Source organism: Aulonocara stuartgranti, assembly GCF_965226115.1.
Source record: "Aulonocara stuartgranti genome assembly, chromosome: 12".
In the NCBI taxonomy this organism is placed as follows: Eukaryota; Metazoa; Chordata; class Actinopteri; order Cichliformes; family Cichlidae; genus Aulonocara; species Aulonocara stuartgranti.
In genome coordinates, this window is record NC_138948.1 from 22,475,001 (window position 1) to 22,496,313 (window position 21,313).

Here is a 21,313-nt window from a genome sequence, read left to right on the forward strand (position 1 = left end):
TGACCAAAGAAAATAAATAGCTTGAAAAATGATAGCTATCTGGCATGCTGTTATCTAACATGCTTTATACTCTATGGATAAAAACACAAAATAATGCCCATGCATTTACTCTCTTCCTAATAAAACCCTAAAAGTGTGACTGTCCCTTATTGCAACCTTTAAATGTCTACAGTGTCACCAAATCACAAGGTCAAAAGGTCAATCAAAAGGTTTCAGGACTGTTTCTTGATTATTTTTTTAACCAAGTGAGCTCACCAAGATCTTCATCATTAAATAGAATTTAGGTTTGTGATAATGCCAGTTTTTTTTAGTTTTCCATGATCTGACTTTTTGCAATTTATATTTCACACCAGCCTCTGAGCAAAAATGCCACGCTCTGCAACCAAGGTTCAAACTGACAAGCACAGACGTAGGTCATCTGTACAGGTGATCTCACCTGCAGCACAAGAGCAGAAAGGGGAAGATATAATCCCAGGTCACTCGACCCGGACCCAGTGGACAAATATGTTGCTTCAGGAGGATGCAGATGAGGCAGTGGGGGAAATCTTAGATGAACTGCTGAGGAAGGTCATGAAAGGATGTCTTGATGTGTATACTGAGAGCCAGGTAAAACTGAGAAGCTTATCAGCTTTTTGTTGTTGTTGTTTTTTTTTTTTTTTACAATCAGTTCAACATTAATGTTATAAAGCAAATACTTTGTCTTGCTTTTATCCATAAATAATATATATTGCATTTCACATCTGTGATATTGTCTGTCTTTGGCAATAAGCTACCAACTTTCTCTGCATCTTGGGCCAAGAGGTACCTCACACAGATTGTAGAGCACCAAATCTTGTGCCTAGATGAGGGAGAAGGACCAGTCGAAAGATCAAAAACAGAAGATTCTGAGCCTGTGCCACCAACTTCCGATGCCTGGGCTCAAGGATGTGTGCCTGTTCTTATCCATCAACAACATCTTGCTGCACAGGAGGTACTCTTATAGTCTCTTCTATTTGTCTTCTATTCAAATGCCACCATTAAGTTATTTGTATTCACATCTACACTATATCTATATTGCTATATTCCTTTGTAACAGAAGGCTGACATTGACCAGGTTCCAGCACAGAGAGAGGCACGAGTCAGCCAGCAATGAATGTTGAGGTCCAAATAAAAAGCTCCTCAAAGCGAAGAAACAAGTCCAAATTAACCAGCCTTCCCAGTCTACCAGTTTAAAGCCGATAGAGAGTGATGCTATCATGTTCCTGGGTCGAAGACTCAGTGTTTTGATTTTTGTATTATAATTGTTGATCTTTGATTTCATCATGGTTTATGACGACCAGTGTTTTGGTTTAAGTTTTGTATTTCTTGCTCTCCAGTTGTTCTTGGTTTGTGATTTCGAGTTCTTAGGTTTTGGTTCCTGTCCCCCTCATGTTTAGTGTAGGTTTAGTTCTGTCCTTGTGTTTATTCTCTTGTTCCCTAGTCAGTCGTGTCTCATGTCACTCTTGTCCCTGTACTTCGTGTTCCCTCTGTTCAGTATCAGTCTATGTCTCTGTACCTGTCGTGTGCTTCCTGTTTTATTTTAACAGTCTCTGTTCTCTGTTCAGTCTCTGTCCCAATGTTTTCTCTGTGCTTGTCCTGGTCCCACATCTCATGTCTAGTCTCCCTGTCTCTATGTTCCCGCTGTAAGGTGTCAGTTATGTCGTAACATTAAGCTTGTGCCTCTGAGTCTGTGACTGTATGTACGTGCCATATTTCCTGTTTTACTCTGATAGTCTTGTGTGCTATGTCAGTGTGTCTAGTTTGGCTCCCCTTGCCTCGGCATGTTTAATTAGGTTCAGCTGTGTCTCCCCCCGTTTGTTTCCTCGTTCCCTGTGTGTTCTCCTTAGCTCTTTGTTGGATCGGCTGCGTTACTCCTGCGTTCTCTCCTGTGTGTCATTGCTTCCATCTCAGCTTTTCTAGTTATGTTTCAGGTTAGCTTTGCCAGTATAGGTTTTGTTTGTTCTTTTCTAGTTGTCCTTGCCATTTATTTTTAACATCTGTTCAGCCCTAAATATAGGCTCGTTTTCTGTTACCATCCACATTCATCTTCATTGTCTGCATTTGGGTCCACTCCTCTAACTTCATGTGGTTTGCCTCAAACCATGACAGATGTGCCTGTGCTGTTTTCTGTTGATCAGGTTGCAGGAGGCCCATCACCTCGGGTCACCCCACTGCTTCAGCCCAAGATCTGTGACAGCTGATTAGAAGACGTAGCAATGTCTATGGTTGAGCCACACATTAACACAATAAATTTGAAAAAACTACTATAATTGTACAAGTCTGCCTTTTTTTTAAACTCCAGTTTCCCACCATGTGATTTTAGCTACTCTGCATTTGAAATACAGAAATTAAATACAGTATTTCTAATCTAAAAAAATGTTGCTATATAAAATAACACATGATAAAGGTGAGTTGTCTCAGGAACGACATTGCACCTGAAAGTTTTATTCGTAATACATTATATGCATTGGAGTCTTTTTATACTGTGTGCAAAAATAAACACTGAGACCTTATTATTTACGTATCTCGTAAAATATACTTTACATATCACCTGATCTCTCTCAAATGTTAGACTCTTGTAATTTATTTAAGTAGTCTTTAATACTTCACCAGGCTTATTGCAAGGCACTCAGAGCTCTTCTTTGAATGTTGGCTGCCTTTTGTTCTTTCAAGATGATCCGACACATTCAATAATGTTAAGGTCTGGGCTCTGGGGAGGCAGAAGTATGCTTTTACTGCATTGGCAGTGTGTTTAGGATCATTGCCAAGCTGAAAAATGAAGCTGATGCCAACCACCCGCCTTCCAGATGGTACTGTATGGTGGATGGTAGTGGATAGTAGCGTGACTTCTTGACAGCCATCCTTAATTGAAACCATTTCTGATGGAGCTGCAGTAAACAGTAGAAGGATCAGTTGAAGAGCTAGGGGTATTTTTCTGTTCCTGTATCACTTCTTTGCTAGATTTTTTTTCATTTCCTAAAGTCAAGACTTTTAGACACCGTTCATATGCTGTAGATGGATTTTTAAGCCTCTTCTTCTTTTGTCCATCATTTGTCCTTTTTCCCTCAAATTTTTAAGATTACATGCACACCATATTGAGATGTACCAAGTTTAATAACTCTTTGGGAATCCCTTCGCTGGGGCAAAAATACTATTTTATGCCATTCAAACTGTCTGATTTATAGCATTTTTCATTAATTCTGCTAAAGAAATGAGAACAGCGTATGTGTTTTTGTGACAGAGCACTTGTAACAACATTAGTTCTTTCCTATGTTGTCTTTGTGTAGCTAGGACACTGGTTCTTCCTCTGAGTTAGGTGCATTTTTATGCTTGAATGATAGGCCATTATTAAGCAGCTTACCAAGCAAAGAAATGTATCTATGAAAATGGTCGGATACAAAGACTGGACTTAAAATGAGTGAAAAGCTGTTTATTATACTCTTGCATACGTTTATAACGGTTATAATGTTCCGTTTTTCACCATTTGGAAGATGTAATAGCGCCATAATCCTTTAGAGGCTGTAGTTTGTGGGGCTGTTGAATGTATTGTACATTATGCTGATAGGTGTTTGTATAATTGTGTTCTTCCCTGGAGGCAAAATAACAGAATTGTATCTACTATATTTAGCAATTAATTGCTTATAAATAGCGGATCTGCATTTTCTGTACATTTGTATTGATTTGAAAAAAGATATTAACAGAAATTTAAAGCAGATAAATATCACCGTATCGATTGTATGTTATTTATTTATTTATTTTACCTGTGTCGAAATTATTATAGGCATGTGTCTGCGCATGAGCGGCTCCGGAGCACCAATCAGAAGATTGTTTGTGCAACCTATCTTGGGAAAGACGATTGGACCCGCCCAGAGAGAGAAGCGAGCCAATCATCGAGCTCCCTCACCTTTTCTAACCCAATCAGGGAAATATTTTGTTGGGTAGCATGTTTCACTAACCCTTGGCACATGTGAAAGCTGAATGAAGGGAAAGCGCTGTTGATGAAACGTTCCTAAATAACTGAAATTTTATCTTGTCGAAAACAATTTAGAAATGAAGAAGAAGCAGTCCGTTCCAGAGGAACCAGCAGAGGTAAGACTTGAAAATTTAGTAAAGTTTGGCTTCCCGATCGCTCAGAAAAGAGCAGTTCTACTCAGCGATGCACGAGTACTGCTCGCATGCCTACAGTTTGCTATTTACGTCGCACTGGAACCACTTAGCGAACTTACATGTTTCATACATTCTGTGCTGGGGGAATATTGGTAACATGTATTACAGTGCAACATGTATAATTTGTTGTTTACAGATGAATCCCTCAGATTCCTCTCGACAGAGAGAAGAGGACGAGGAAAATGAGGCTCCAGTTAAAGCAAAAAGAAGCAAAGCTGATCACGCAGGGGAGGAGGTTGTCTATCACCCAGTGAAGCTATCTCGAAATGATCTGTATCGACCTCCTACAGCAGAGGAGCTCAACCAACTGAAAGAGGCAGAAAGCCTGTTTCACTGCAGTCTGCTCAAAATGCAGGTGAGACGCCAGACTTAGTGACATAACCATAAAAGATAATGATAAAAAAGGAGTGTGATCATATCTCTTAACCCTGTTGTCGTATGTAACCACTGACCACACAAACTGATAGTAATCTGTCATCAATAATAGATGGAGGAGCTGTTGAAAGAAGTTGCATTGAGTGAACGCAGGAAACGCCAAATAGATTCATTCATTCAGACAGTCACCAAGTTAATCCAGACTGTGCCAGACTCACCAGAAGTTGAGGTATGTTGTGCTTCAGTTGTAACCAAAGCTTTGTGATTGGCAATAGATGGTCAACTCCACACAAATTCACACATGATTTTTGTCTCAGGTAAGTGACCTGTCCTGGCTGTCTGGTGCAGTGAAGGTCCCATTTCTCTTGGTGCCTAAAACAACAAAAGGGAAATTCCACATGGCGCCTCCTTCTTCCATTGATCTGATCGGGAGCTACCCCTTGGGTACCTGCACCAAACCAAATGTCATGGTGGACCTGGCTGTCACAATTCCAAATGTAAGTCATCCTAACTGCTTTTGTATTCTACAAAAAAATCAATGGTGTGCTGTGTTTCCATAGCCTTCAGTCTGCTATTCTGTCTGTTGTTAGGATGTCCTCCATCCAAAAGATGTCCTGAACCAGAGGTATCCGAGGAAAAGGGCTCTCTACCTGGCAGGCCTGGCCCAGCATCTCACTTCCTCTTCTGACATCGGGACCATGCAGTATTCCTGTCTCCATGGGAATCGACTTCGACCTGTTCTGCTGCTGACCCCTCCAGGTATTCAAGTTTTAATTAATTTCATATTGTATACATTTTAAACATTATTCAATGACATTACGTTTACATTATATGGATTTTAACATCTATGTTAAAAGGCTTTTTTTCTGGTTGTGACTTTGAGATAAAAAGTGTTCTGTATTCCAGGTAAAGACTCTTCCAGCTTCACCCTCCGCGTTCATGCCTGTCCAGCTCCCGGGTTCTTCAAGCCCAGCCGTTTTCATCCCCAGAGGAATAACATCAGGACAGAGTGGTACACTGGTTTGCAGACTTCCCAGTCTGGTAAGATTGTTATTGTTCATCCCAGTATTTAAATCCCCTTCAGTAAACTGTCTCAGACAATGATTTTACAGTTGTATGTTAAATTTAGTTAAATACTAACCCTCCGACTACAGAAGTAGAAGTAGCCTGTCATGAACTAGAAAAACATCAAACAGGCTTAAAAAATGACCTGGATATTTCTGATGGAATGAGAAGCAAAGCAGGAACATCAAAGGAGCATGCAAAGGAGATCTCAAAGTTGTTACCTTTTTTTTTTGGCCTTCTGATGCAGCTTGAGTCTTTGAACAAACTGTGTCTGGATTTTCAACAGACTGTTTTCATTGTATTGTATATTTATAGCCATGTTATTAGTCAGCAACTCCTTAATTAAATTATCTTTTTTTTTTTACTTATTTTGTCACAGAGAGCTCTGAACCTCCGACTCCACATTATAACAGCTCTGTTCTGGGAGATTTATTGCCGAGGGCTCACCTCCAGTTCCTCTCTGCTGTCAGCTCTCAGTGCTCAGCTTTTACTGATGGGGTGGCTTTACTTAAAGTCTGGCTTCGTCAAAGAGAGCTTGATCAGGTAGGAAGCTCTCATTGGTTCTCACACTTGTTGCATAGAGTTCAGAGGAGTGTACTGCAACGTTCAGCATAGCACTTTGCATTATATGGCTTGACAAAACCGAAAACCCCAGTCAGAGATGATGATTACAACAATGGTTATAATCAACTTTATTCTTGACTGGATCATATTGAAGTGCTGCAACTTTTGATTTAGTTAAACATTAAAAGTTCTCGTAGCCTAATAAAGGAGATGTGGAAATCACTTTAGTTTATCTCCAGATCAATATATATTATTGATTAAATAATTATTCTTTGTGATCAATGGCCTACAACTACATCTGATGAATTTTCATATCTGTATTCTAGTAGCTGAGGTTCCAGCAGCGTAAGATTTGGAAGCAGATTAGAGTCAAACATGAAAACATTTATACACATTCTGCATCATCGATTAATATTGCAACTAATAATCATCAATAAATATTGCACTAGTAATGCAACACGTGCTGTAACTTTCCAGATACTTTTAAACTGAAATTCTGATCCTTGCCTGGTCCACATCATGGTTTTAGCACAAGTCACCATTAAAATCTAGCCAGGTAGAGGGACAGCCATTTTCACAACACTGAAAACTCTGAATTAAAGCTAAAGCTAAAAAATGTCCTACTTTAAGGTGTAATTTTTTTCTTACCTTATATCTTTATTGTTCTCAATGTCTTATAGGGCACTGGTTGTTTTAATGGCTTCCTAGCTTCAATGCTGTTGGCGTATCTACTGATCACTCATAGAATCAGTAACAGCATGACGGCATATCAGCTTCTTCGAAACACCTTGAACTTCTTGGGTAATTTTAGTTTTAATGGATGTCCTCCTGTGTCCTTTTTTAAAATGTTGGTAATTGAAAGGTAACTTGCTTATCTGTTTTGAATGCCTTGCACCTTCTTCCTCAGCATCTACAGATCTGACAGTGAATGGAATCAGCCTGGCCAAAGATCCTGACTCTACAGCTGTGAGTTATCCAAATCAAATTTAAAACACTAATTGTGTGCATGTACTTTATTCACACTTTCATTTACTCTGGAACTGTGATTCAACCAACCCCCTCGTATCTTTTCTCTGTAGCCATCCATTTCAGAGTTCCATGATGCTTTCCAGGTTGTGTTTGTTGATCCTTCGGGACACCTTAACATGTGTGCTGACATCACTGCTTGTACATACAAACAGGTAACTGAACAGTGGTGTGTTTAAACTTTTTTTTTTCCACTTGTGATTTTTAAGCAACTGTTTCTGAACTTTCTTCACTTTGGTTCCTCAGCTGCAGCATGAGGCATCTTTGTCAATGCAGTTCTGGGACAACCCTACAGTGGATGGCTTCCAGTGCCTCCTCATGACACCCAAACCCATGATAAGGACAAGTGACCATGTGTTCCAGTATGTTTCTATAAACAAATGCATATATTTAACATATTTAGTTAACCTTGCATACTAGGTAAGCAGTTGGGTTCTGCACCTTCTTTTTAGGAAACATGGTTACTAAATGTAAAACAAATCACATGGAGGACTTTTACTTTCAGAGTAGAGATCATTATGCTCTTCATCCTCTCAGCTCTTCTGTTTCATTTCCCCTTAGGTTGTGTGAGCTGGTGAAGCTTCAGTCCAGCTGTAAGAAACTGAATCTTCTCAGTGAGCTGATGGACCACAGTGGGGATTACATTCACACTGCATTGCCTTTTATTCTGTCACTTCTCCAGCAAGGATTGTCCCAAAGGATTCACCTCCTTACCCACTCCCTCTCTCCTGACCCTAAGGTGAAAAAGACTTGCATTCAGGAATTATTGCTTTATTTCATATTATCTAAGTTACCAATGTGCAGAAAGAATTGGCTCTAATACTACTAATGTAACAGTGGATATGTTTCAAAGTTATGAAATATCCGTGTAAAAAGAAGTTAATCTCAAAATTGCTATCTGCAGAACTTACTTTACTTTGGTTTTATTTCAGTGGTCTGTGGAGAGCGAAGCCCCAAAGCACAAAGCTCAGCCTCCGTTATCTTTCGGTTTGCTTTTAAGGACAGAGCTGTCATCTTCTGTCCTAGAACGAGGCCCACCAGCAGACAGCCCCAAGGTAACCTCACCTGCCTTTATTTATTGCATGTATAGGGCTTTATTTCTTGATTTAGCCACTGAAGTTGAAGACAAAAGGTCACTTGACTCATAATGCTACATGCATGACTCATTGTCCATGTAAATCAGATTGTATTTTTTGAAATGTGCAAGTGTGTAATACAGTGGTCCCTCACTATAATGCAATTCACCTTTTGCGGCCTCGCTGTTTTGCAGATTTTTTTGTGCAATTTTGCATGGTGTTTTTTTTTTTCTTTTCTGGGTCCTGATTGATTGACAGTGGTCTACATCCAGTCTCGTGCCGTGTCTCCTGTACAGTACAGAATGCGTTCAGCTTGTCAAATTTAAATAAATCTTCGATCGCTAGCAGTGTGACTCTGAGGTGCTGTACTGTATTCTCCCCAACAATCACAACGTCGATGAAACGGTTTGCACATTTTGCCTTTGGTTTCATTCTATAATACTGGACTCATTTTTCTACGAAGGTTTGCACTTTGAGTGTTTAAACAAGAGGGAAAATGTTCAAGCCTGTCTGAGAAAAGTGTATAAATGGTGTAGTAAGGGGTTTTACAGCCTTAAAACATCTATAATTGTAAAAAAATAAAGTTGGCTACTTCGTGGATTTCACCTATCGTGGGTTATTTTTAGAATGTAACTCCCGCGATAAACAAGGGACCACTGTATATACACACAGTTATGGATAAACATGGGGTTATTTGGGCAATGTTGCCCAATGGGGCTTCAACTTACAACCTAAAGAACCAGAGGATTGAACTACCGACTGGTTAATGGATGACTCACTTTAACTCCAGAGCCACAGCTCAGTTTGAGAATGGTTTTCTAGGTGTAAGAAGTGTATTTTTACTTCAAGTGTGTTTGTAAACATCTTGAAGAATATTATACTGCTGCAGACAAATGTAACACTTATGGACGTGATTCTGTATTACTCGTGGCTTCATAGTGTAGTGGTTCACACACTCGCTTGGCCAAGCGCAAGGTCACTGGAGACGGGAAGGGCATCCTTCGTAAAACTCTACGAACTCAAAACATGTAGAGCGACCCATTGTGTCAACCCCCTTTGTGACAAGGAAGCAGCTTAAAATGGACACACGAGTGTAACTATGGCTGGATTTTGCACTTTGTAACCAGCTTTTCTTTTAACATAAAAAGAGATCATGTTGTTCGTATGGAAATTGTGCTTATATTTTCTGTTACTTGTTTTTTGTGGCTTTGTTTTTAATCATGCTTGTGATTTAAGAAAAATTAAAAATCTAAATGTTCCTGTGCTAGGCGGCTGAATTTCGTCAGCTGTGGGGTCCTCGCTCTGAGTTGCGTCGCTTCCAGGATGGCGACATCACCGAGGCTGTGCTGTGGGACGGAGAAAGCATTTGCCAAAAGCGTCTGGTTCCCAAACAGATCATCACACACTTGCTGCAGCTGTATGTATTTTATCTCAGCAGAGCTTAGTTGAGAGACTAAAGAACTGACAATACTGTTAATACAGTGTAGTGTGGTGATCTTTTCCAACTATAACACTGATAGAAATATTCAGTAAGCTGTAATGCTTACAGAAACTACGGTGAAAGAAAGAAAGAGGCTTTGTTTTTTCATCCTGTCCTTAATTGTAAAGTTAGTCTATTTGATATTTAAAAAAACAAACAAACAGGTATTCATTGCCATTCATAGAACACAATGCCTATGCTAAGGTGAATATGGCATATAAAAGACTTCAGCATGATTGTAGAGCACTCTCCTCTAGATACTTGTTCTGACATTTGAAGCTGACTGTCAAGACTTTGTTATGACTACATATTTCTACAAATACTTCTTACATAATTTTACTACTGGTTCACTGCAAGCTGTTTCAGGGCTGAAGTGCCAGTATGAAGTTGAGCAAGGTGACAAAACAAAGTGATTGGTTTTAATTTTGAGAACTACTTGGAAGATGTTGTTAAATATTTGCCTGCGGCGAAGTAATGGCAACTGTTACTTTGCTGCAGGCAAACAGTGTTAAAAACTCAAAAGCAATGACTTCCAAGTTTTAGTGTCTGAAACAAGTTTTGGCTTATAGCACTGTTGAACACAAGCACGTACAACACGCCAACATCTTCCTATTTTGACTTCTTGCTTCTTCTGTTACCTTTCAGTAACCTTATTCTGTTGTTGGTATAGGGCACCAGCATCTTCAACATCTAAGGTCATGCAGGTTATGCATTTCTGTTTACAAAGATCATCATGTCAACATGCTCTGGGCTCAGTCTTCTGCGCATTGTTGCAAACGTTTGTCCTGCTTCTGACAATAAAGACGGCAGCGATACCCCTGGTACACACAAATAGTGTCTCGCAAGAGTTGCCAGTTTGGGGAATCTCGGTCCATTTACCCTCCACCAGTCGAGAGGGTTAATGTCTAACGAGGGAGCAATGTCTCTTAAGTAGTAATCGACCTGAGCCTCAGAGTCGGTGGCATAGGAAGAACTGTAGTTGTCGCCAAGGAGCAGCACCATAGTGTTTTTGGTGTCACTTCTAATTTGCGAGGGCACAGCTGCCTGGCTAATATCCGGGGTGACCAAAGTCTCCTGCTGCTCATCCTTTGCACCTGCAGTAGCAGTTACTACTGCATCCAATTTTGAAACTAGTTCATGCAGCTTAACCTTTGCAGCCAGTCTCCCCGTTGGTGTAAGGAAGCTCAGGTGTTTGTGCCGGGGATCCAACATGGAGGCGATAAGAGCCGGTTTTGAAGCCAGGTCGTTAGAGTCAACCTGCAATAAGTAAAAATAAAATGGCATAAATATATGTAAAGGGAATGCAGATTATTTTTTTTATCCTTGTTAATATGTTTCAGTCAAAACCGGTGCCTACCTCCATGTGATTTCTAAGTGACTGCTGAACTTTGAGCTTGAACTCTGAGACTTGTTCGACGTCATTCTCTTTTGGCACGAGATGAGTCTGAACCAGGCTGAAGGTGATCGGGTAGATATTTGAAATGGACACCTCCGTATCTGCAGATATGACTGTTGTAGCCCATTTAAGTGTCGCCAGCACAGGCGTGAAGTTCTCAATTATCTGCCAGCAGTCATCTTCAATCTCAAGGGTCTGAGCTTCCTGCCTGCTGGTGACGCTGCGGTCGGAGAGGACGGCTTTAATCGCCCACCGTTGTTCAAGCAAACGTTCAAACATGTCGCAGATGGTGTCCCATCTGTCTTTGCTCGACTGGATGAGCTTGCGTTGCGGCAGGCACATCTGAACTTGCTTCTGTTCCAAGGCCTCATTCGCGAGCAAGTTGCGATTGAAGTGCTTAACTAGTTTCCCGGCAGCAACAACGATGCGGAGTAAATCTTCACTAAGCCCATCGCTGACTGCTCGCTGAAGCGTTGTGGCAAAGCAAATCGTGTAGTCCCAGGTGACACGGGTACATGCTTGGACTGATAAGCTGTTCTGCGTGTCGTTATGAACACATGAGGTCACTTTACCGGCGATGGCCCACGCCTGCACGGTGCTGAGCACGCTCTCTGTAACAGTGTCTGCAGTGGAGTGGCTGCCTGCTGAAACTTTGTGCGTCTGCAGCACAGCTGACCTCCCCTGCCAGTCTTCTGTTATAAATGAACACGACATGGTCATGTACCTCTGAAAGGTGAGACCTGTCCAGAAGTCTGCAGTGAGAGCCACTTTCTCCACTCTACCCAGCTGCACCATAAGCTCTTCAACCTTCTCATGAAAACGGCCTTCAATAATGCGTGTAACATCACCAACAGATGGCATTTTATAACTGTGCACAGTGTATGCAAGCAGCTCGCGAAAACCATCGCCACTAACCATGCTGATGGGGAGCATGTCCTTCTCTATCATTCTGGAGATGAGCTCAGTCACCTCCGCATGCGTTGCCAGCGACACACCGTCGTTGGGTGCTGCGTCCTGGTGCTTGTTTCTGATGTGGTACATCATGCTGGTGGTGCTGCTTCTGTATTTGAGCTTCGTGCCGCACATCGTGCAGTGAACCTCGTCGTCCACTTTGATGAAGATATCCCAAACGGAGCTCCGCTTCAGGCGTTTCCTCTCGCTGGAGTCCCGCTCAGCAGGGGTGATGTTTATGTTGGGTGACATGACTGCAACCTGTGTGATTTCCGAGTTGTTGGAAGCGTTCTCATCCTCGATGCACTGAACGGTGCAGATCACGGGTTTCTCGTCCTCGTCCATCGGCGTCGCGGATGAATGGTGCCTGCTCATGTGGTTCATCATGGAGGTCGTGGCTCCGCCGCAGTATTTCAGCGTCGCGTTGCATTTCATGCAGCGGACGAAGTTCCCCGTTTGTTCAAAGCAGTCCCACACGGAGCTGCGCCTCCTTCCTGTGCGCTTCATACTTACCGTAATTCAGGTCTTCCAAGCCTTAGCAAGCTAGCAAATGTTAGCACTGACTGCTATCGGGGATGGGGTAAAAAATAAAACGGGGTTTGGGGGAATGTAAACAGGCTGTGACCTGTTTCACTTCGGCATGTGCCCTAGAAAAACCTGGCGGTGAAGCAATTATGTGTACAATTTCACTGAAGGTTCAAGTTAAAAAAGAGAGAACGTGTGTGTCATCCCGTAGGCACGCAGACATCCCCGAATCCTGTGTGCGGTATGTCGGGGCGATGGTAGATGACGTCATCAAAACGGGAAGTGAGGTAAACCGTTATTATTGAATTATTTTAGCCACGTATGATGGAAATTTCAAGAAGAACTCTGACATACCGTTCATATTTTCCCCTAACAGTATGGTTTGGGTCAATACAGATCAATCTAGAAAGTATGCGTAGTTTGTTTGACAATAATAATAGTATTATGTCTTGTTATACCTAATAAATAAATATATATATATATATATATATATATATATATATATATATATATTAAAAACAGCTATAATTGTCTGATTATGATTTATTAAGTAATTATATAAACTTAAAATGGCAAGAACATTCTAAAACTGTTGGGATTTGTTATATAAATACTTATAACCATTACAACCACATGCAAAAACACACCCCGCTGGCATTTTTTTTCCTGATAATTATTTGTCTGTCAAAGCTCAACTTTCTTTTATTATTTTACTTAAAAAGATTGTAACAAATTTTGTTATTGTAGCTAAATTATCTTAGCAGTTAAATAATTATTTGTGTTAAAAAATAAAGTCTAATCCTGAAAACCACCAGAAGAGGGCATCAGTGATGTTTTTCATCACTGCATCTGCCTCTGAATGTCTTTTTTCAATATTAATACACATTATGCTCTTCAGGTGTCTGGCACTGGAGAGGAGGAGAGCTTAGTGGTGGTTCAGTCCTATGATGACCTGAGCAGAAAACTATGGAGGCTGGAAGGTCTGCCTCTCACCATCACTGCTGTTCAAGGAGCACACCCTGCACTCAGATACACACAGGTAAAATGCCTCGCTCTTACCAGAAAACTGCTGCCATGACGGCAGTAATAGGTATAAGTTGTTAAAAAATGCATAATTTTAAAATGGCACCTTGATCCCACTCCAAGCCTGTGAGCTCTTGATCAAACATTGATGTCTTTTATATTAAACTGTGAATTTATACTCAACTGTGCCTTTACAGGTCTTTCCCCCACGACCACTGAAACTGGAGTATTCCTTTTTTGACAGAGAGAAAACTTCCAGATCACTGGTGCCTAAGGAAGGCAAACCATGTCCTGTCTATATCACTCCTATAACAAGTTAGTGGCTCATTCATTGAAACATTTTAAAAGGTCTTTGAAAAAACTGCACCTAGATGTGTAGTAATTTCCACTCTGGCTGCTGTTCGTGGTGTATTATGCATACACTTTGACTCAAACGAAAACGTTTATCTTCATTTTCTTGGGTACTACAGACATGTAGCAATGCAAAGTCATACACCAATGTATTGGTTGCCTTATTCTTGCAGTAATCTGTCACATGGAAGGGAGTGGGAAATGGCCTCATGACCGCCTCGCGATCCAGCATATCCGAGCTGCGTTTCACATCCAACTTGGGGAGCTACTCAGAAAGCACCATAGCTATACATGCAGGCCCTGTCCTACCCACCTGGATGTCTGGAAGGTATGTTTTTGATTATGTGTACCCTTAGCTGGCTTTTCTGTGAAATTTAACTTGATATATATAATTTATAACTGAGAAAAGGGTCACTGAGCCACTCTGTCTTTAAGTTTATTCTTAGAGCAACTAGGGATCTAGGGGGAAAAAAACAGACCAACAAATATTAACTTTATTTTCTCTTATTTTAACACAAGACAGAGCACCTCTGGTTAGGTGGGCTCCATGCATTTTAATCATGTAATTTATATAATACTGTAGATCCTGTAGCTTCTGCAGCTGTTCCATCACATTATTGTCTCCCCAAAAACACTTCTGTTGTGTTTTGTGTGCGTTTTTCTGTTTGCTGGTGTTTTCTTAAGTTTCTTAAGTACATTTGACAGTAGGTAACTTAGTAGTGTATACTCTGAAGTTGTTTGACTATTTTATTTTTTTGTAATGTTTGATTGCACGTAACAATATTCCTTTTATTTAAGCTGCCTTTTCAATTTGGTATAATTTATATTGCATCAAATCATAGCATGTTCTCTCAGTGCACATCTGTAAGACACCCCGCTTTTAAAGAAATAGAGACAAGTTCATCAGTTTAATTAAAGATCAAGCACTTGGTGGTAGTCAGGAGTAAAAAGTCCCATTCTACAGGTAGAAACCTTTGGCTAAAGCAGCACATGTTTCACTTTGCCCCTAGGATGGCCTGGTGTTCCGAATCCAGGTGGCATACCACCGTGAACCTCAGGTGCTTCGGGAGAGCTTGACTGCAGAGGGGCTGCTGGTTGTAAGAGACAACGACGAGGCCCAGGCTCTGGAGATGGCCACCATTCACAAGCCTCTGCTTACTAGCACATTACATGGGTAAAAGTTCGAAAGTGATACAAAGTAGTTCCTGTGTGGCAAAGCAGACTTATGTTTTTAGTTGTGTCTTTTCATTTTCTTCAGTCTGGTGCGTTTTGTCTTTTTATTTGAAGGCTCCAGCAGCAACACCCATGTTTTGGCGCAGCATGTCGCCTGGCCAAACGCTGGCTCAGTGCTCAGCTGTTCAGCGACGACATTACAGAGGACACAGCAGACCTGCTGGTGGCGTCGCTTTTCCTGCAGCCCGCTCCCTTTACTGCTCCCAGGTAGCCACCACTTTTGCTTTTTTTTTTTTCCTTTTTTTTTGTGTAGGAAACACGTTTTCCTCTGTTTGTTATGGGTCATGTGAGTGAATTTCTCCATCTTCCTCAGTTCCCCACAGGTGGCCTTCCTTCGCTTCCTTCATCTGCTCTCCTCCTTTGACTGGAGGAACAATCCGCTGATTGTCAACCTCAACAACCAGCTCACGGGCAAGTGCTCTCTCACACACATCCCTTTTCCGTGTGTGTGACACAAACAAATCCCTCTTGACCTCTTTCTTTTTACTCGCCCAACATACTTCTACATCCGTCCATATGCTTTATTGTTTCAACGCCAAATCTTTTTCGCCTCTCTGTCACGTGTAGCTGTGGACTACCCAGAGATCAAGAATGGCTTCATGGCCACCCGGGAGTCCCTTCCTGTCATGTTTATAGCTACGCCTAAAGACAAAAAACTGTCTATGTGGACCAAACGCTCACCTAGCATTCAGGTCAGTGGACACACAAGTACACAAATAACAAAGTATTTAATAGATCAGCTCTCAGCGCTGAATTTTAAATGATTAAATATTACATTTGTTTAGTAAACATGTGAGAAAAGAACACTGAAGAATGTACTATAGCTTAAAATACATCTGAAGTGTTTTCCCCTCCTTTTGCTTTTACAGTGTTTAAAAAGTTTCTTGCAGGTGCAGAGAATCATAAACAGCGGTGTAGAAAAGAGTTGCATGTTCTTGGCAAAGAACAGTCACATAGTTTTCCGATCCGGGATCCTTTCCTTAGTGCACACTGCTCTCCTGGATCACACTGAAAAGACAGGAATCATATTAAATTGAGAGAGTGATTCAGTACCTCTATAAAAGATGATAAATTGTTCTAAACAGACTGACTAGATCAGTTTTAGAATTCCAGCTGGTATTAGTTTTTGCCTTGCATACCACAGGGAGATAGCCATGCTTTTTTCTTAGAACTGGAAACGGATGGTTCTGAAGTCTTTCCAAAACGTCGTGTAAATCACTGATCTGAAACGGTACATAAAAAATTTCAAAGGGTCAAATGATAAACAGGATTATTGAAGTAAATAAATCTGAGAACGATGTTTACATCATTAATTATATCAGTTTAAAACCATCAGGTGTAGCTCACCAGCTGCTTTTCATTGCCATCCTCTTTGGTAGTAAAATAAGTAAAATATTTAGTTTCATATTCCTCTGCTTGGACGTGACCGCAGCCGTAAAGTAGTCCTGTGGCACACAGTATCGTACAGAAAAGACACGCACACGAGCCTCCCATAGTGTGCGGCTGACCCAGATAGGTTTCCTGTGCTTGGCTACCTTGCTCCTGTTAGAAACAACAATTTTAAGGACCTGCCTCTCCCAGCATCCTCCTTTATAGTTCTTGGAGAACAGGAAATTTGTGCTGTGACGTCCTGATAAAGACGTCACTGTGGACTTAATTACAAATTTTGACATTGATTCTAGTATACCTCCTGTGGATCCTGAGGCTTCACATCCCTGAGAATGTGAAGCCTGAGGGGGTCATTGTTGAATTAGTACGCACATTTTTGTAGAGACGAGTTCAGTAATGAGTCTTTTTTTTTTTTTTTTTAATTTGTAGTTGTTGCAGTTCCTGTGAATAACCACCAGGGAGTAGACTATGAAAGTAGTCTATTAACAGATTGAATATTAAGTTTATTTCTAATGACAGTGTTTTCCAATAAAGACTTCCATGACCATGACTTCAAAAATGTCATAGAGGTTGAAACAATTCATATCTGGACTAGAAAGAGCTCTCAGGTTGAATGATGTCATATTTCTCTCAATTAAAAAAAGAAATTGGATTGCTCTGTTGTTGTAATCAACTAACTTTGATTAAAAATGTGGTGGAAGTTCAAAACAGATTTAAGGGGTGTATTTAAAGTTGTTGTTCGTTTGTTTTTGTTTTTATTTTCAACAATTTGGCAAAATTAGAAACCATACAGAAAATGGTGTTTTCGCTGCAGCTTTCCAGTTGTTATGCAGTTCCCGTATGAAATTAGGTCCCCAGATAAAATTATGCTACAAGATATGGGTAACATATATTCCAGTGCTAACTATTAGTTTGAAAACCGAGACAGTGTTTTTGGTGCTAATAGTTCAAAATGTTCAAAGCCACTTTTGAATGTGTGTTCAGATGCTGCAGCGTGTGATAATGGTGGCTGCAGAGAGTCTTAAAGTGCTGGAAAATCAGCTGATAGATGGCAGCCAGAAGCAGGATGTCAGGGTGGGTGAATACTGCCTTCATGATTTATCCACTATATAAATGCAGATTTTTGCTATTTCAGTGTTTTCATGCGTTCTTCGTATTTGTGTAGGTGATTTTGCGTCCTCCTCTGGACGCTTACGATGTTGTGATTCACCTGAACCCAAAGCAGGTCCCCCTGCTCGACCAGGCAGTAGATCCTCCGGCCATCACCTTCAGCAGGGGCGTGATGTCTGGCAGTGTGGCTCAGCCTGGAGGGCCCCTTCCAGTCATCGACTACAACCCTGTGTCCCTCTACCTGGGAGAGCTAAGAGTGAGTAATGTCTTTCAACATTTCAAATGCTGAGTGTGTTTTTGACAGACTTTAAAAAAAAAAAAAAAAAAAAAAAAAAGTGAAGCAGATATTATGCTTGAAAGCTGACGTGTGATACAACAGAGCCGCTTCCAGATAATAAAAAATTAAATCGCAGACAAGAGAAAATCCGAGGTAAACTCAGCTGTTCTTATACTGTAAGGTAGTGAAATCCAAACTGCACAACATTCATACTAATTCCCGTTCTTCCTCTGTACATGTCTATCACAGTCCTGTTTTGACTGAGTAAGCTTGTCAAACTGAAGTGGGTTTTGGGTTTGTTTTTGGTTTCTTTGTTTGTTTGTTTTTTTTTTTTTGGGGGGGGGGGGGGGGGGGATATACTCAATAGTTTTCTAATAAGTTTTGCTTTGAGCTTCACAAATAAGTGTCAGTTGGCATGCGTAACATAGTTTTATTTTTTTTAATTTCCAGGAGGCATTTGGAGACTTGGCCCTTTTCTTCTGTGATCCATGTGGTGGAACAGTAATCACAGTTTTATGGAAGCCAAAGGCATTCATCCCAACCCCCTTTAAGGTAATTGCAAAGTGACTTCCATTTAAAAACATGAAGGCAGTTAAAAAACAAGTTTTTGGGGGTGTGGAAAACTTGCTTTTGTAATAGTTATTCTCCTTCATTCTGTTCATTTTCACACCTTCACACTAATCACCTTTTCCTCATGTTTCCTTTTTCTTTGTTATTATGTTTTGTTTTGTTTTTTCACAAAACCTCAGACGTCACAGGTGTCTGCTCGCAGCGTGGAGGTCACTGGAGATGAAGCTAAGACTGTTCCCAATGTTGAAGCAATACTGGAGGACTTCCGAATCATGGGGAAGGGCTTAGTCAAGTCAGTGGAGGCCAGGACTGAAAAATGGTCATTTTAGACGCAGCACAAATTCAATTCCATTACAAAATAATAAAACAGTAAAAACATGAATGAATTTTGAGCTTCTTGTTAACCATATCCGTTAACAGTTCTGGCTATATTTCTCTCATCCATCTGTGTTTGTTTCATGTCCAATAAATGCATACATGCTGTTTGTATTTCAGTTTATTTGCCTCTTAATTTCATTTAATTGTCTTGATTTATATACATCTATAGGTGTATAACACTTGCACATCTATAAAGCTAAATGTCATTGTTTTGAAGTCATTTATTAAAAAAATAGTTATTCAGAAACATTTATGATAAAACTTTTGAGTCATTTATCATAGTTTTTATTAGATATAATTAGATTTATATGTACTCAAGTTTCTCATGAGGATTTCCTTCCTTCCACACGAGGGGACATTTTAATCATTTTAATGGAACTTTAAAACTTTTTCCTCTTATTTAATTGACTAAGTGATGAACAGAATACAGTTATCTATGACTGAAAGCATATGCAGCAATTATGTGTAAGTACTGTATGAGTAACCATTTTAGTAACCTAAAACTGTTGGTAGACATTCAAAACTCTGCAAACGGGATCTATTTCATCACTGCTGCTGATGCAAAGATACCGTTTGTGTTTTATTTTAGACAAAGAAAAAAGGCTATGATTACCAAGAAGAGCAATGGAACTTGTGACTGTTTTGCTTTTAAGTTTTTCTATTTCTTTTTAAGTTGTCACCTTTGTTGCTCATTATAAGAAAAACTAAACATGGCTTGGAGTCACAACTTTTAACATTTGTGCAAGCAAGACAGCAAAAAGGCAGCGGAAGCTAAATTCTAGTATATCTTGGTCAAACTTGATTTCCCTACTAAAACAAAAGGACAACCATAAGCATAGAAGCTTAGTGTTTAACACAATTGCCCTGTGGCAAAAATATTTCAAAATTCCTTTTGGGTGCAGTTTGCATGTCTTCCCCGTGCTTGTGCCAGTTTCCTCTGTCAGCTTGTTTCTCCTTGCTTGTTTAATGCTGCCCATTTACATCCACGATTTTCTTGAGAGATGCTTAATCTTAAAGGTTGAACTGCTTCAATGAGCATTAATAAACTAATTATCCACAAAGTTGGCTTTGATCTCCTAACTTCAGTGGAGTTGTAAACATGAAAATTGCTTTCAGGTTTTATCCACCATACAATGCCATCTAAAAGTCTGTTATTGGCAATGGCTTCTTTTTTTCTTTTTTCTTTTGGTATGGCAATGATCCCAAACACCACTGCCAGTGCAGTAAAAACAAACGCAGACAGAAGAACATGCAGTGGAATACCATCAGCCATTAACTGGCCTCCCCAGAGCTCAGATTACTGGATTATTAAAGCACTGTGGGATCATGACAGAGAACAGAGCATAAAGACAGTTATCCTTCAAGAAGCCTGAAGAACTATTCCTGAAGACTACTTGAAGAAATGACAAGAAAGCTTGCCAAAGAGAGTTCAGATGTTGAAGAATAAAGGTGGCCACACCAAACACTGGCTTTCAAACATATTAGAATTGTTGAAAATCTGTTCATACCTCATATGCTGTATTCCCATGCTTTTTGGTAAATCACTACACCTATTTCCCATTTTCCCAGAAAAGTATAAAGAAACGAGAGGTGGCTGAAGACGTTCTCGCAGTACTGTATAAATGAAGAATTTATGAACAAAATCCATGTATTTAATTGCTTTATGTATTCTCAGATGGTAAGCCAGATTTCAGATCAATAGATTTCATTATTGAGCTAACAGACGAAAAAAATTCATACATCTGCCTTTGGGTTTTGATCAAAGCAGGTGAATAATGTATAGTGATGCTGTCATTGTATTCTGAACACAGGGAACCTGTATATTACTGAATTCTGGTTCTAAAACAACTACAGTATTGCCACTCCTACACGAGACACGTCTGGCACACATGTCGAACATAGAGCCACAGATCAAAAACTTCAATAATATCAGCGTAGATGTTTTTATAGTAAATAGTTAAAAAGTTTGAAATAGTGAAGCTGTGGTAGGCAACATATTTTTGCCACATCTGCACTCACTCTGGGCTCCTGTTTTCAGGCTTTAGAAAAGTGAAGACAGAAGAATATTTTAAGTGTTTTGAAGTCAGATGAATTGAGTAGTATGAACAGCATGAAAAAAAATCATACAATAGAGTCCAAAGGTACAAGGAGCTACCTTTTCAGCCAAAATCTGCGACTTATTTTCTTTTTGGTGGGCCTATAAACAGTGAGGGGGGAAGACTCAGGACAAAGGCTGTGTATTTCTTGGCAGCTTCTGTGCCTTTTCTCCTGCTCATCATACTAGAGTTTTAATTGTAAGGATGTCAAAAGAGGACTTAAATTCTTGTGGGTATCCCCAT

The 21,313-nt window shown here is 40.2% G+C and overlaps 2 protein-coding genes and 1 long non-coding RNA gene across 4 annotated transcripts in view; 2 read left to right on the plus strand and 1 right to left on the minus strand.

Moving 5' to 3' along the window:
• LOC309718354 overlaps positions 1 to 2,282 on the plus strand; it is a 3,660-nt gene extending 1,378 nt beyond the window's left edge. For both annotated transcript variants that reach the window (XR_014279951.1, XR_014279952.1), the window contains exons 2-4: positions 354 to 606; positions 770 to 970; positions 1,076 to 2,282. This is a non-coding gene — a long non-coding RNA (uncharacterized lncRNA). The remainder of the gene's footprint in view (positions 1 to 353; positions 607 to 769; positions 971 to 1,075) is intronic.
• Positions 2,283 to 3,944: 1,662 nt separating this feature from the next.
• nol6 (nucleolar protein 6 (RNA-associated)) lies at positions 3,945 to 19,085 on the plus strand. The gene is made up of 26 exons (XM_082553993.1): positions 3,945 to 4,107; positions 4,322 to 4,540; positions 4,673 to 4,789; positions 4,878 to 5,057; positions 5,151 to 5,319; positions 5,467 to 5,601; positions 6,005 to 6,168; positions 6,870 to 6,990; positions 7,097 to 7,155; positions 7,269 to 7,370; positions 7,462 to 7,577; positions 7,777 to 7,954; positions 8,148 to 8,270; positions 9,560 to 9,708; positions 12,855 to 12,930; positions 13,542 to 13,682; positions 13,864 to 13,981; positions 14,191 to 14,345; positions 15,028 to 15,191; positions 15,305 to 15,457; positions 15,564 to 15,661; positions 15,818 to 15,942; positions 17,624 to 17,713; positions 17,805 to 18,005; positions 18,477 to 18,578; positions 18,776 to 19,085. The coding sequence occupies exons 1-26, from the start codon at positions 4,069 to 4,071 to the stop codon at positions 18,923 to 18,925; spliced, it is 3,444 nt and encodes a 1,147-aa protein (XP_082410119.1). The 5' UTR covers positions 3,945 to 4,068; the 3' UTR covers positions 18,926 to 19,085.
• Positions 9,868 to 12,794, minus strand: LOC309718589 (zinc finger BED domain-containing protein 4-like). Its single transcript, XM_082553994.1, has 2 exons — positions 11,129 to 12,794; positions 9,868 to 11,028 (listed from the first exon to the last, which is right to left on the minus strand). The coding sequence occupies exons 1-2, from the start codon at positions 12,623 to 12,625 to the stop codon at positions 10,477 to 10,479; spliced, it is 2,049 nt and encodes a 682-aa protein (XP_082410120.1). The 5' UTR covers positions 12,626 to 12,794; the 3' UTR covers positions 9,868 to 10,476.
• Positions 19,086 to 21,313: the final 2,228 nt, after the last annotated feature.

Coding starts and splice junctions, on each gene's coding strand:
- LOC309718589 (XM_082553994.1), bottom strand. CDS start 12,625: ATGAAGCGCACAGGAAGGAGGCGCAGCTCCGTGTGGGACTGCTTTGAA. Junction 11,029..11,128: donor CACTTAGAAATCACATGGAG/GTAGGCACCGGT, acceptor TACTTATTGCAG/GTTGACTCTAACGACCTGGC.
- nol6 (XM_082553993.1), top strand. CDS start 4,069: ATGAAGAAGAAGCAGTCCGTTCCAGAGGAACCAGCAGAG. Junction 6,169..6,869: donor GTCAAAGAGAGCTTGATCAG/GTAGGAAGCTCT, acceptor AATGTCTTATAG/GGCACTGGTTGTTTTAATGG. Junction 18,579..18,775: donor TCATCCCAACCCCCTTTAAG/GTAATTGCAAAG, acceptor ACAAAACCTCAG/ACGTCACAGGTGTCTGCTCG.